The sequence below is a fragment of the Bubalus bubalis genome, chromosome 2, assembly GCF_019923935.1.
Source record: "Bubalus bubalis isolate 160015118507 breed Murrah chromosome 2, NDDB_SH_1, whole genome shotgun sequence".
Lineage (NCBI taxonomy): Eukaryota > Metazoa > Chordata > Mammalia > Artiodactyla > Bovidae > Bubalus > Bubalus bubalis.
Window position 1 is genome coordinate 26,689,101 of NC_059158.1, and position 15,759 is coordinate 26,704,859.

General features: G+C 43.2%; 1 protein-coding gene across 2 annotated transcripts in view; it reads left to right on the forward strand.

Moving 5' to 3' along the window:
* The window catches only part of ELOVL5 (ELOVL fatty acid elongase 5), a 73,356-nt gene that overhangs the window by 35,591 nt on the left and 22,006 nt on the right, over window positions 1–15,759 (forward strand). Inside the window, exons 2-3 of one of the 2 annotated variants that reach the window (XM_006051111.3) lie at window positions 6,552–6,617; window positions 9,587–9,774. In XM_006051111.3, coding sequence (XP_006051173.1) covers window positions 6,560–6,617; window positions 9,587–9,774 — 246 coding nt within the window. In that variant the 5' untranslated portion in view covers window positions 6,552–6,559. Of the gene's footprint in view, window positions 1–6,551; window positions 6,618–9,586; window positions 9,775–10,984; window positions 11,100–15,759 lie in introns of those variants that run through there. The other variant, XM_025268320.2, reaches the window with a different exon arrangement.

A 15,759-nucleotide genomic window follows, 5' to 3' on the forward strand; every position in this document is an offset into this window, starting at 1 on the left:
TCTTCCAAGCCAAGATGTAATCTGGAGTTAACATCTATTTAAGTGCCGGCTTTCTGAAGGGATTCTCTCATCAACTTGCTTTCCTGTCTGGAAGTACTTGGAAGTTTTTCCCCCTGAGGGTCTTTAGGATCGTTTTATATTTGAACATTTCTGAGCAGGTGGGGTTGGCTTCCTCCTCTCACTCCTGAGCTGATTTTCTCCAGCTGAGAAAAACCTTTGTCAATTCAAGAAACAGTGTTGTGACGACCAAATTAAAGCACCATTTAATGTTTTGTGTTGTTGGCAGCGACCTGAACAGGATTCCCCTGCCTGCTTAACAGGAATGGACCGTTAAGGGGGTGAATGGGTCAGAGAACAGAAAGTTGAGGGAGACCTCCTCCTGACCCCTGGGAGCTGGAAGCTTGGCTTAGCTGACTCATTTTTAGCCGGACCGTGAGATTCTAAATGAGTAAACAAGTAGAACAGGGCATGATGATTAAGTTAGCAGTAGTTAAGTGTCTGCCATAAACACATTTTTAAACCGGGAGCAGTGTGACTTGACTGATTTTTACAGGAAAGGGGGCTTTCAAAGCAGACTAGCTGCTCCCTGCTACCACTGCCTTGGCAGCAAGAGAAACCAAGGCTTGACCCTGAAAATAAATCTTAACTGCTAAGCTTTAGAGTCACCAAGAAGCCTAGTTGTGGGTTTATGAAAATTAACCTCCTTTACTATAGTAATTTTTAAAAATCTTGGTTATCTTTTAAAGCAGATTTGCCTTAAGATCCTGGTACTTTTCATGTGCTCAGCAGCTTTCTCCTGCTCCAGGTGTAAATGGCCAACATGATTAGCATTTGCACTCTAACTGAGACTCATAACTGCATCTCAAGAACTGTGATGGGAGCAGCTCTCTTTAACCCCAGCCACCTTCCCCTGTGGCCACCCTCTCCGCCTTGTCTGCTCACAGCTTATTGTCCCTCTCCAGGACCAAGTGGAAAGCGAGAGCGGGGACTAGTTTGCTGGGAAACTTGTTGTATCTTATTTCAAGCCTCCAGCAAATTCTGTGTGATTCTGGATCATAGTGAAAAAAGAATGCTTCTTCAGCCTCACGCAGGTGACTCACCTGGCACTTCTCCTGGCAGAGCTGACTCCTGGACAAATGGATCGTCCACAGGAGCCTGGCTGTCTTAGGGGGTTCGGATTTTGGCCTTTTGTACTCTACTGTCTATTTCTGGGTTTTTTATATTCTGAGCTCTGGCAGTTTCAACACTTCTCTTGAAGTTAAGCCTGAGGCTAACCTCAATCCTGAAATACTTAGTAGGTGTGCCAGGAACTTGCCCGGGGTCACAGGATTAATCCTTGATTTAGGTGAGTCAGTTCATTTCAGTCCCTCAGTCTGACTCTTTGTGACCCCATGAATTGCAGCACGCCAGGCCTCCCTGTCCATCACCAACTCCCGGAGTTCACCCAGACTCAACATCCATCAAGTCAGTGATGCCATCCAGCCATCTCATCCTCTGTCGTCCCCTTCTCCTCCTGCCTCCAATCCCTCCCAGCATCAGAGTCTTTTCCAATGAGTCAACTCTTCGCATGAGGTGGCCAAAGTACTGGAGTTTCAGCTTTAGCATCATTCCTTCCAAAGAAATCCCAGGGCTGATCTCCTTCAGAAAGAACTGGTTGGATCTCCTTTCAGTCCAAGGGACTCTCAAGAGTCTTCTCCAACACCACAGTTCAAAAGCATCAATTCTTTGGCGCTCAGCTTTCTTCACAGTGCAACTCTCACATCCATACATGACCACAGGAAAAACCATAGCCTTGACTAGACGGACCTTTGTTGGCAAAGTAATGTCTCTGCTTTTGAATATGCTATCTAGGTTGGTCATAACTTTCCTTCCAAGGAGTAAGCGTCTTTTAATTTCATGGCTGCAGTCACCATCTGCAGTGATTTTGGAGCCCCCCAAAATAAAGTCTGACACTGTTTCCACTGTTTCCCCATCTATTTCCCATGAAGTGATGGGACCGGATGCCATGATCTTTGTTTTCTGAATGTTGAGCTTTAAGCCAACTTTTTCACTCTCCACTTTCACTTTCATCAAGAGGTGTTTTAGTTCCTCTTCACTGTCTGCCATAAGGGTGGTGTCATCTGCATATCTGAGGTTATTGATATTTCTCCCAGCAATCTTGATTCCAGCTTGTGTTTCCTCCAGTCCAGCGTTAAGTTAAATAAGCAGGGTGACAATATACAGCCTTGACGTACTCCTTTTCCTATTTGGAACCAGTCTATTGTTGCATGTCCAGTTCTAACTGTTGCTTCCTGACCTGCATACACATTTCTCAAGAGGCAGATCAGGTGGTCTGGTATTCCCATCTCTTGAAGAATTTTCCACAGTTTATTGTGATCCACAGAGTCAAAAGCTTTGGCATAGTCAATAAAGCAGAAATAGATGTTTTTCTGGAACTCTCTTGCTTTTTCCATGATCCAGCAGATGTTGGCAATTTGATCTCTGGTTCCTCTGCCTTTTCTAAAACCAGCTTGAACATCAGCAAGTTCATGGTTCACGTATTGCCGAAGCCTGGCTTGGAGAATTTTGAGCATTACTTTACTAGCGTGTGAGATGAGTGCAATTGTGCGGTAGTTTGAGCATTCTTTGGCATTGCCTTTCTTTGGGATTGGAATGAAAACTGACCTTTTCCAGTCCTGTGGACACTGCTGAGTTTTCCAAATGTGCTGGCATATTGAGTGCAGCACTTTCACAGCATCATCTTTCAGGATTTGAAAGAGCTCAACTGGAATTCCATCACCTCTACTAGCTTTGTTCGTAGTGATGCTTTCTAAGGCCCACTTGACTTCACATTCCAGGATGTCTGGCTCTAGGTCAGTGATCACACCATCGTGATTATCTGGGTCGTGAAGATCTTTTTTGTACAGTTCTTCTGTGTGTTCTTGCCACCTCTTAATATCTTCTGTTAGGTCCATACCATTTCTGTCCTTTATTGAGCCCATCTTTGCATGAAATGTTCCCTTGGTATCTCTATTTTGTTGAAGAGATCTCTAGTCTTTCCCATTCTGTTGTTTTCCTCTATTTCTTTGCATTGATCGCTGAAGAAGGCTTTCTTATTATCTCTTCTTACTATTCTTTGGAACTCTGCATTCAGATGTTTATATCTTTCCTTTTCTCCTTTGATTTAGGTGAAGGTACATTGAACTGTGTTGCATCCTGTTGTTAATACAGAGTAATTCCTAGCCTAGCCCTAGTTAGTAATTTATTTTCTTAGTACAGTTCAGTTCAGTTGAGTTGCTCAGTCGTGTCTGACTCCTTGTGACCCCATGAATCGCAGCACGCCAGGCCTCCCTGTCCATCACCATCTCCCGGAGTTCACTCAAACTCACATCCATCGAATTGGTGATGCCATCCAGCCATCTCATCCTCTGTCGTCCCCAAAGACACAATTGTAATACAGCCACGTGGTTACCAGAAAGACTCTAGAATTTGATAGTGGGAAGTAATGTTCAACAGACAGTGTCTTTTTGGAAAATGTGCGTAAAAGAGGGATTCTTCAAAATCTGTTCTAATGTACCTGCCTCTGTTTTTGACCCTTAGCATGTTTTCCTTATCATCATTTTGTGTGTGTGGCCCTTGACCTGATGAAGAACTTTTGGATACTGTCGTGGTTAGATTTTTTTTTTTTTTTCTTTAATGGATCCGACCCCTCCCCGCATGACCTGTGGTTCTGGAAGCCCCCATAGGTTGAGTGGGTGCTGGAGACTCCTGGTTAAAGAGCGTAGGGAGGTGATGCTTGGCTTGGTGTCAGCATGGTCAGCCTCCTGGGAGGACTGACATCCCCTTTTCCCGTCTCAGTGTGGGGAACCAGTCACATCAAAGAATGGCTTATTCTTTGCTGAGCTCAGGACCAGAGCTCCTCTAGCATGGGCCCAGTGCCTGGGCTTGGTCCCTGCCAGTACAATTGTCCAGAGCAGCTGTGTGCCTGCATGGCCCAGCTCGCCTGGAGCCGCCAGTAGGATGACTCTGGTGGTGAAGTGACGTTCCCGGGCCACGGGTGGCTCAGAAGATGGGAATCTGCCATGGGCGGTCAGGCCGCAGACCTGGCCGTGCACTTGGACGTTGTGCAAAGTGGGTCATGCCGTTCCCGTGATCCCCGATCACCAGGCAGAGTGTCAAGGGCTTGGCAGGGCCCCGTGCCTCTCCTGTTCTTTTAGAACAGTACAAAAGAGTACAGCTCAGCCCACAGGCCGCTCAGCGAGTGCCCAGTTCACCCAGCGGGGCGGGCCGCCCAGCGGGAGGAGTTCACTCGCTGGGACCTTTTGTCCTGTTCTGCAGTGGCTGGGCAGCTGGGGAGCTAGCTGTGAAGGGGATGTGGGGACAGGCTGTGAGCACAGCTAAGGTGCCGCCTCTCCTTCCAGCCTGTAGCCACATGCTCCCCACGCCTTGGGGTTGATTTCTGTGAACCCTGGTGGGCGGGGAGGGGGGGTACAGATGTCTCCGGGCCACTGCCCCCAGCTGGCCCTTGAACTGGAGTGCCCTTTCTCTTTGCTCTGTGGTTACCTTCTGCGAGTGGCAACTTCATTTTCCAAAGAAAATTTTTGCTCCACGATCCCATCCCCTTTACCATGCTTTATTTTTCATGCCAACATTTACTTTACGCGTGTGTGTTCCTGCCCCAGCTGGAATTTTTGCCCCCAAGGGGCAATTATTTCCCACATGTTGCGGGCAGGAACAGGGAGGGACTGCTGTGGTGGCCCAGCAGGAGAGAATCCTCCTGCCAGCACAGGAGATGCAAGTTCAGTCTTGGGGTCGGGAAGATCCCTGGAGAAGGAAATGGCAACCCACTCCAGTATTCTTGCCTGGAGAATTCCATGGACAGAAGAGCCTGGAGGGCCACAGTCTGTGGGGTTGCAAGCAAGTTAGACACAACTGAGCGACTAAACAGCAACAACAGCAGGTAGGAGGTTAAATAACTCCTATGGTCCAAGGTCATATTACTAGTAAGTGGAGAAAATGGGTTTCAAACCCAGATTGTCTGAGAAAGAGCCCACATGGAACCACTTAACCCCCGCCAGCCTGTTGTGCTTCTCTGGTTGGGTAACTGCTGAGGGGCAAAGGTGGTGTGTCTAATTGTTGGCATTTGGGTGTGTGGGGAGCTGGTGGCTTCTTGGCTGAAAGGAGTCTGCCAGGTGACCTCCTGAGTCATCCCCAGGGAAGGATAGATGTTGGGACAGAACCCTAGTAGCTGTGGCTTTCAAGATGTCATTGATGGCTACGCCTGTGCCTCCCACAACCAGGCTGGGTTAACTCAGTTGTAACTACTAGAATCCATTAGGTAATTTCAAACTACTTTAGGGTAGTTATCCATGAAATTAGACAAAGGATAAGACGTAGGCTTCAGCGTGGCCAGCTAAGGGAGAGACGTTGCATTAAACTGCTAGTTGATGAAACCAATTTTTCCTTTGCCCTTGGAAGGAAAAATACTTGTGGTTATTTCTATAATAGTAACGACCAAGACAGTTAAAAATGTGCCTCCTGACTTTCGTATAGAACATATAGTAAATAAATGCACAGATGAAAAGATGCTTCACTAGCTTGTAAATGTAAATTTCAAATGGGGGGAAAGTAGGGAGTTGTAAAATCTTGGAAGATGGAGGTGGGTCTCTAACCACTGTTATGAGACAATCTCCAAGATGTCATAATACATACAGTACTCAGTGTACGTGTTTTCCCAACTTTTTTCTTTTGTGCTTACCTCAGTAAGAATGTAGTTTACATCACACTCATAAATAATGGTACAGTAACACTGAAGATTCATGGCAGTATTTATTCATTCTACCTAAGGACAGAGCACTCTGATTATGATGATTAGTTTGTTCTTTTTAATGCAAAGTTGACTTGATCATGTATCAATATTAATGGGTTGCGACCAACAGTTACAGAAACTCATTCAGCATGTGTTATCTTTTGTGCTTAGAGGAGAGAAACCTCCAGAAGTATACCCAAGAAATGGTACCAGTAAGCTCCTTCTGACAGTGGGTCTGAGGGATTGTGTTGGACCAGAATGATGAGATTTTTCTTACTGCTTCTTTTCATTTTAAATGTTTGAATTTTTTGCTGTGGACGTGAAGTATGTTAGGACAGTAATTAATAAAAACACCCAGCAGAGGAACCATTTTCTCCCCATGGCAGTCCTGTTTGCCCTGATGGACTTTCCCCCTTCTGCCTGCTTTCTATCCAGTTCTGTCCTTCTCCCCTCTGAGATTTCAGCTTCACAGAGAGAATTTTTATGGAGCTGAGAAAAGAAGCACAGAAAACTGGCGCTTCACTTATTTATAAAGTGAATTCACGGGATTGTGTCTTTCCTTTTGCTTTTCAAATGAGAACTTAGCACGTAAGTTACTTTTGTGAGTTTAAAAAAGAAGTTGTTTGAACATGAGGAACTTAACCTTGTCCAGAGTGTCTTCTCTGAAAAGAATTTGTTCTTGTTTTATGAAAAAAAAAAAAAAAAAAAAAACTACAGAAAGCATTTTGAGTAGAGATTAATCAATGTCTCTTTTTCTTAATAGGTTTTAAAATGGAGCACTTTGATGCATCGCTTAGCACCTATTTCCGGGCATGGCTTGGCCCCCGAGGTAAGGTGGTTTTGAGTCTTGCTCTCCCATCCTTCCTCCCACTCCTTGTTACAGGCAACTTGTGAATATTGCATGAAGACAGTCTAGAAACCATGCTCATTTTCCAGTGATTAGATACCAGGGGCTTGGAGTCCTGAAGTCATGAACAGGTGCAAGGTCCCCTGACTGCCGGGGCAGAGACACAGGTGCGGGAACCTCTGCTGACTTCAGTGGAGATCGGACTGTGTTGCAAGCTTACAGCCTGAGCGTGCCACAGATTTCACCACTGTTGGTGGCACGGGTTGCTCAGTTCTTGTCAGTCTCCAGCTGAATCCGATTTTCAAAATACACTGCTGCAATAGGGGTTTAAAACCCTTCCGGTTTTACAGTTTTAAGGGCTTTCTAAAGCCCTTTTTTGTGATGTGTCACATCACTGGATAAGTATACGTGCCTGAGCTCACTTCTTACCCTCATCTTTCATTGTCCTTCAGGACAAGTAAGTCAGCTCCAAATAGTACACCTTCTTCTAATGTCATCTCTAACATGTCACCTGTAAAGAGGGAACTTGGGAGGTTCACAGAACAATTCATAGGAAAACTCCCAGAGGCTTTTAAACAGATAGAATCTCCATTTGACTCATGGTTTTTAAAATACAAAGAAAACAATAAAAGGAACTTCATCTGTTAGTAAGGCAGGGATGCAGTAAGGCTTATGCCATCTGTGATAATAGTGAGGAAGTAGAGAAAGTCTACCCAGGTAACCTCTCTGGAGGGCAGTTGTGTTTTCTGTTGAAATTAAAATGCATGTGCCCTTTGACTCAGCAGAGATGTGTATAAGGAGGCTGCTTAGTGGTACTGCTTGTCAAAACTTGTTCCATGGGGAACAAGCTAAATTACTGTGTGGCCCCTGGAAAAGAACAAGCCAGATCCATCTGTCTGTGCTCATGTTGGGATGATGCCTTCTTTCAGTGTTGTAGGATCAAAACTCTAATTTTAAATGGCTGAAACAGTAATAAAAATTATTAGCTTTCATTGGAAGGACTGAAGCTCCAATACTTGGACCACCTGATGCGGAGTCAACTCATTGGAAAAGACCCTGATGCTGAGAATGATTGAGGGCAGGAGGAGAAGGGGATGACAAGATGAGATGGTTGGATGACATCACTGACTCAGTGGACATGAGTTTGACCTGTGTAAGAACAGGGAAGCCTGGCACACTGCGGTCCATGGGGTCGCAGAGAGTCAGACACAGCTTAGCAACCGAACAACAGCAATAGGAACATTGTGAGATCTGAGTTCTTCTAGGGGCCCTGTGATGTTGCCCAAGGACCCTGTTCTTGTCATTTCCTACCTTGCCTCCTCAGTGTGTCGGCAGCTGTGTGCTCAGGTCAGGGCCCCCCAGCTTTTGTGGTTGCAGATTGGCTGCTGAAGCTCCAGGCTGCACCGCCAGAGGAGGAGAAAAAAGTCTGATCTTTTGCATGGTTTTAAGAACCAGAAAACTCTTCCCCAGAGCACTTTACAAACTGTCGTCTCCTCAGAGCTCAGTGGCCGCAGTTGCTCCACATGCTCTTATCTGAACCAGTCCCCTGGGGGTGGGTTAGGGCTTCATGATTGACTAGCTCCCTAAGGATTTACCACCTGGGGTTAGGGCCAGCCACCTAGGAAATACTTGGATACTTGGTGACATAGGAAAATGAAGATCTGTTAGAAATTTTAATTTAATTAAAATAAATTTGCAAGATGCAAAACAGCTTTAAATAAAAGGAAATGGGAGGTTTTCATAGGGGCATTCATTATGTTTGTGTTGTTATGCACACATCAGTTCAGTTCAGTTGCTCAGTCGTGTCCTACTCTTTGTGACCCCATGAATTGCAGCATGCCAGGCCTCCCTGTCCATCACCAACACATAAACATACATAAAGGTCTGATGTTAGTTGCTAAGTAGGAACTTGTGTTCTCAGAATTGACTCAGGCCCACAGCTGAGAACAAAAGGTGTTAAGAATCCTCTTGTTACTAATAAGTTTGCTGGGGCAGCCACTTCCCTAAAGGGCTTCTCAGAAGCACAGATCAGTGAAACCACCATCACCACCACCCTAGCATCAGTGGGCAGAGGGTGGATGGAGTCTCCTTCTGAAGCCAAGAAAAAGAGACACTGGGAGAATTTAGGGTGTCTGCAAGAAAGGAGACTGACAGTGTTTCCCCAAGTGGACATATGTTCTACTTAAGCTGTGCTTGTCCTGCAAGGTCAAGGGAGAGAGCCCTGGAGAGAGAGTAGCAAGATGGCTGAGCCAGGAGGTCAAAGAAGGGGCTGGTCCACTGTCCTTTTCCTCCTCCTTCCTGCCGAGGGGAGGGGAGGGAAGGGGAGGCAGGAGGTCCTTCCTGCATCAGTAATGTCCTTGAATCAATAATGTAGGTCTTCTCTCTCACGCTTCTGCTCTTCTCTTATCTGGTCGTTTGCTGCTTCACTCTCACTTTTTAAAAAGTTATCACCCCTGCTGCTGTTGACTATGGCACTCCGCAGATGAGGCCTGTTGAATCAAAGACAATCTCTGAGCTGGCCGAGTGGCACATTTTTGAGTCTGCACATGCCAGACAGACTGGCTGACACTGGGCTGACATGGAGAGCTTCGGAGCTCAAAGATTGCCACTTCTAGGGTTTCCTTGACCCATGCATAATTCAGCAAGCCTGGTTAATCAATCCAGTTAGTGAAAAATTGAGCTTTCTCCTTGTTTTCTTTAAGATTCTTAAGAACAGATTTTATAAAAGTCATTTAGCAAAGCCCCTGGTAATATGCACATTACTGTTTAGAACATGAATGAGAGCCTCACCTTGAGCCTATGCATTGAAGACTCACAGTTCCTCTTTAAGTTGCTTTTTTGGCTTGGGAACATTGTGGTTAGAGAAAATTTTTTCATGTTCAAAGCACATTGTGATTATTTTTATATCTACTTTATTATCACTGAATGTTTTTTCTTTTACAATTTTCCAGATACTCGAGTAGAAGGATGGTTTCTTCTGGACAATTACGTCCCCACCTTGGTCTGCTCCATCCTGTACTTGCTAATTGTGTGGCTGGGACCAAAATATATGAAGACTAGGCAACCGTTCTCCTGCCGGGGGATTTTAGTGGTGTACAACCTCGGACTCACTCTGCTGTCTCTCTACATGTTCTGTGAGGTAAGTCAGAGGCTGACATGCTTCCTCTTGCTTCAGGGTACTTGTGTCACTGTCCTGAATCCCAGGCCTAAGTGGAGAAGGCCAGTGGTGGGGTGGGGGAGGGGAGGACAGGTACAGGAATGCATTTTAAGGATGTTCTAAAATCGATTTTTCAAAACACTGGAGTTATTTGTACAAATGTGCCTTCTGGAATATCTAAAATAGAAGCCTTTGCTATTCTTTTGTTATGTATGTTTTGTGTTACGCTCAGAATTAAACATTTTCAGAAACGTGCTCATGCAAGCAAAGTACAGAGTAGAAATTGAACAAAACGCAAAAAAACAGATCTGTGAGCATCTTATTAGGAAGCGTTTAATAAATGCCTGATTCTTCCTGGGAGGCGGTGGGGGGAGGAAGTGGGCAGAGTCTGCGTCTGGTGTGTTTGTGGTCAGCCAGCCTCTCTCCACCTTGATCTGATCACTGTCAACAGCTTGGAGATTGGACAAGTTATTTTTATAAAAAGCTGAGAAGAGTAGATAGTGAGGTTGGTGTTTAGGGTTTGAATGGTCTATATAAGTTCAGGCCAGATTGTTTCTTCTATAAAACAAACATGTTGAAAACCAAATTTGATGATCTGAAAGGCTCAAGTAAGAGTGAACGATAACATCAGATCAGCACTTAAGCCTCCTGTTTTGACAGTACAGTTGGGCTTTAAAGTAGAAGGAGAGGAAAGCTCTCTCTGGGATAAGCACGATTTATATGCGTTTTAGGAGTAGAACTACACTGTTCAGGTTTACAGCACAAGACGACTCCTAAATCTCTGGGGCGGAGAATGACGCCATACAGAAAACAAACACTTTCAAGTACTCCTGCTTAGATTTTTAACCTTTCATTGTGACTTTAATTCTCCAAGGAGAGGAAAAGGAGAGAAACTAATATGAATCTTACAGTGATTTCCCCACCAGCCTCGAGCTGTGATGGAGGTCTGTCTGACTGTGTGGGTATGTGCAGGGGGTCTGTGATGCAGGAGCTGGTGGGAAGCACTGTGTCCGATGGTCAGAGACACTGCCGCAGAGGGAGGCCTGGGTCAGGTTCCCCCACGTAAATTTCATAAAGCGAGGTAAAGGTTTTATGATTAAGAATTTAGAGATGCTATTCTCATTGCTTTTATGCCAACAGTGTGTGAAATGCTTACAACTCCTTTTTTTGCTTCTTTTCTGTCCTGTTCTAGAGCGAAAGCAGTTTAATTAGCCTCCGAGATGGAGATTGCAGGCCTGGAGGCAGGGGCAGTGACAGGCCCGGGCCCAGCCCTGTGCTCTTCTCTGTGTTCCAGGGACAAAGCCGCAGTGAGCTGTCGGGGGTCTCAGAGTGAACCGCATACTTTCCCACACTTGATAGATAAGAGAGCCATGTCCTTATGAAGGCTCTTATAGAGTTAATTATTGCACATAGCAATACTCTAGAGAAAAAGTATTTAAGACTATTAAATCTTATAGAACTTAAGTTATCTGCCGAATATATTTCTCAAGCCCTAGAGATATAATCACAACTTCACAATTTAACCTCTCAAACAGCTAATTCACTGGTAAAGAGGGGAAGAAAGTGCTGGGTAAATTGCTGCCAAGTGCATGTGACTGAATTTGGGGGATCTGTTAATAAGCGCGTTGTAATAGGAAGTACCAATTTTTCCTCCAAGGCAGCTTGGTGGGAACATTAGAAAACGTTGAGCAGTATCTAAGCCCTGAATATAGAGATGTAGGAAATATACAAAGGAGGTTAAATATGTTTAACTCACAACTTAGAATACATAGAGAAGTAATGGATACGGAGACAATAATCCTTAAATCAAGTTTATAAAAATAGAGCCAGAGCAGATATTCTCGAGTTGAAAATTAACCCTAGTATCCACATTAGATGATATTTACTTTGGATTTTGTCTGACTTTTTTTTTTTTTCCTGTACTTAGATAAACCCTTCAGGAATATCCTGATAACATATCTTTTGTCAACTTTTAAATTTCATTGTAGCTACTGGTTTTTCCCTTTTTTCTTTTCTTAGCACTTATAGTCCAGTGAATACTAAAACACAGGACAATTATGGGGTTTTATAACTGAACAAATTAAAGGGATCCTGGAGCCCAGCTGGGCCCCTCACTTCAGGGAAATATGCCAAGAGTTAGATCCATTGCCTGTGGTCGCACCATTGGTGTGGTCATGACCATTAGTCTTTATTTATTCTCCTGCTTATCTGTGTATTTGGGTCTGTAAAGAATTTTAAAAATAAATATGTAACCATTGATATTTTTGTTTGTTTAATCCTGTGGTATGAATTCATACCTGTTTGGCAAAGTTCTGGGTTTTTTTTTAATATAAATTTATTTATTTTAATTGGAGGCTAATTACTTGACAGTATTGTATTGGTTTTGCCATACAGTGACATGAATCCGCCACTGGTGTACATGTGTTCCCCATCCTGAACCCCACTCCTGCCTCCCTCCCCATAAGTTCTGGGTTAATATAAATAAAATTAACTGTTGCAAGTAGACAAGAGAAATCTTATTTGAAAGAGGGAGATGAAAATGAAAGGGGAGTCACTGAAGCTTTAAAATGACCTGAAGAAGGAAAATAACCAAATGACTATCTTAAAACTGTGAAATTCAGTTTAAGGTATCGCTTATGCATTTGGTGGAAAGAAAATCAAAAGGAGAGACATGGCTTAACTTTTTTTAATAATTAAATTTATTTATTTTTAATTGAAGGATAATTGTGTTTGTTTCTGCCAAGCATCAACATGAATCAGCCATAGGTATACCTATGGCTTTACTTCTAATTACCTCAGGAACTTGATGTTTATTTCCGGGGAAAAGGTCACAGATCTCTGAATTAGAAGTATTGTATGTTTGAACAACAGTATGTTTTAGATTGGGATTAGGTGTTGTCTGAGATCACAGTGAGTGGTAAAGGCTTGAAAATAAAGTGTCAAGTTATAAAAGAGAAACAACTAATTTTGTATTACTTACTCAGCTTTGTAAAACTGTGTGCTCACAGTAGACATAAAAATCTTGCAAGCCTTTCTACCCACCCTGCCCCCAAGGGGCAGGGCATGTTTCATCTGAATGGAAGCCCCACTGTGTTTTCAGATCATCCATATGTCTTTCCCTTCCCTCATCCCCAAGATCAGAGAATCCCCACCCACCAATGCCAGGTTGTGACTTTTCCCTCCTTATTCAGGGCTGCACTGGACTGGGTTTCCCCTGTTGTTCTCAGCCAGTAGAATAACTCCTTAGTTGACATCTCAAACACTCAGGTGGTTGCTCTGTCCTGACCTGGGACTTTTCTGGTGTGTCTGCCGTGCTCTCCTGGCCTCTGGGCTCTTGTCACCAAAGCAAGGAGGATCTAATTGCTTGGTGTGTCACAGTCCAGAGGGGAGCATCCGGTGCAGAAATCGTAGGACTCAGCCCTAGCAGCGGGAAGCAGAGTCAGCATGTAGACCTTGAACTTGAATGAAGAGAACTGCTGGCTGCCTTCCTGTACCCCATCTACTCAAACCCCCAAAACGAGGTTCTTCCTTTCTTTGGGTCTCTGCCCCCTAGAAACTCCCGATTTCTTCAGACCCAAACCCGCCTCAGTTTGACAGTCCCTGTCTCATTTCTAAGGACCTGTCTCAAGGTCAGTTCCTCTGTGTCCTCTTGAGGGCTTGGCTCTGAAGCAGTGATCCCAGCCTCTCCTGCCTCCTCATGGTCCCACGGAGCCTGATGCCTTCTCCCCCATCACGGCGTCCTGGGGATGTGCCCTCCAGCCTGTCCCTCACAGGCACCTCACTGGCTGTGGTTACAGTGTTCCTTCCACATCTTTTTTGTCCTGTTGTTAGCATGGCTCCAGCATTGAAACAGAAAAAAGCGAATGTTGCAACCATGTTTTATCAATACTTTAACAAAGATAAATCACAGACTAAAAACACGATTGTTTTTTGAGTGTTAGTTTGTTTATTCCCTTGCAGTGAGAACTGTGTGTTGGTAAAGTAGTGTGAGAAAATCCAGTAACATGCAGCAAAGATTCAGAACATTTAAATGTAATTTTAGAAAATGATTGGTTGCCAACTGGATCAGTGATCTGAATTGGCATAGATTCAGAACTTATTCTTTTTTCTTTCCTTTTTCAATTTTTACTTAGAATTGTAAGTTTGAAACTACTTCAGAATATGGAAAATAAAATCACAAATATTTCTCTAGGTACATGACAAAAAGGCATCACAGGTATAGCCCCTTCACAGATGTAACGTTCTTCTGAAGTGCATGTTTCTTTCCTGGCTATGTTTCTATACATTTTCCACATATGTATGTATATATGTGACAACTTATAGTCTATTTGGAGAGTTGTTTTTTTTTTTAACTTACATGAGTGGTGTATGGCTTATATATACTCTTTTTCAAGTAGCTTTTTTCAGTCAGCATTATGTTTTGAGAAGATACTTCGAATCTTAGGGATTTCATTCATTAGTTTTAACTCCTCTTTGTTACTTAACTGTTGGATCAGTCATTTGATCCATTTTTCTTTGGGTGGACATGTACGTTGTTTCCAATTTAACAGTGTGGAGATCCTTGAAGAATTATCTCCCAACACTATCTTTCTCTGTCACAGAAACTTCATTCTTGTTTTGCATTTTGTATTTTTTTGATATAGTACATAAGCACAGTTTCGTTATTTTCCTATTTATTCTCCTAGGCTGTGGTTCTCATGTGTTTTACTAGCTAGAAATAAATGTATATGTTGGCATTTGAGATAAAGGGCTTTTGCAGTTAAGAAGGAATTAAAAAGCACTTTTTTTCTCTCTGATCAGAAACCTCCCCCCAAAACAAAAAACAATGCTGCATTGAATGTTCTTGGATGTGTCCCCTTTGCCAATGTGAGTGAGTGAGTGATTTTTGCCAGGCATACAGTTAGGAGTTAATGATTGAATCTTGACACTTTTAATGGGGAAATTTTAATCCATTTTCACTTAGTATGCTCATTATTATTTTAGAATGATTTCTATCACCTTTTGTGTGTAAGTTTTCTTTGCTTTTTTGCTTTCTTTCCTGCTTTCTGTTGAACTTTTTTTTCATTTTGCTGATTTGAAAGTTACTTATTATTTAGTAGCTACTTGTAAGTTTTCAACATGCACCTTTGACTTAATAAATTCTAAAGTGAATTGCTGTTTCTACTCCTAAACATTGCAAGGATCATAGATGATTTGGGCTTTGAGCCCCCATCATCCATGATATTGCTGTCAGGGTTTCATTCTGCCTCTTTCTGAGACCCTAAACAGTCATCATTACAGTCTGTGCTGACTGATTTTTTTTTTTTTTTTTTTTTTTGTACACTATTCATCTGTGAAACCCATTCTTTGCTTTGAGCTTCAGTTTTCTTCTGAAGTAGTTCCTTTTCAGTGAAAGCTAAACTCTTAGTCCCTGAGTATCATCTGTGTGTGTGTATGCTTGAACATAATTTAGCAGGGCATAGAATTCTAAATTAGCAGTTATTTTCCCCCAGCACGTTGCAGATTTATTCCAGAGAAGTCTGCCGCAGTCCCATTTTTGTTTGTTTTGTAGGTAACCTTTTTCTTTAAAGATGTTTCTAAACTTGTGTTTAAGAATAAAAACAAAATGTACCTAAATAGTAGTTCACTCTTGTCTCAGGATTGTATGCATCCAAGTCATGGATTCATGTATTTCTTAATTTTGGAAAGTCCTTAGGCTTTGTCTTCTCCATACTTCCTCCTCCTCCATCAGTTCCGTCTGGAACTCCTGTTAGATGTGTGGTGGACATTCTCACACCTGCATACTCTCTCTTGAGTTTTTTGCACCTTTTTTCTCTTCTGCATTCCTCTAATTCACTTGTACTCTCAGTTGTGTCTAATCTGCTATTTCATCCATTTCTAGCTTCAGTTACTATGCATCAAAAATTCACTGCTTGTTCTTTTTCCCACTCCATAACCTGGAAACTTCTTTTTTTCATCCGTGGTTGG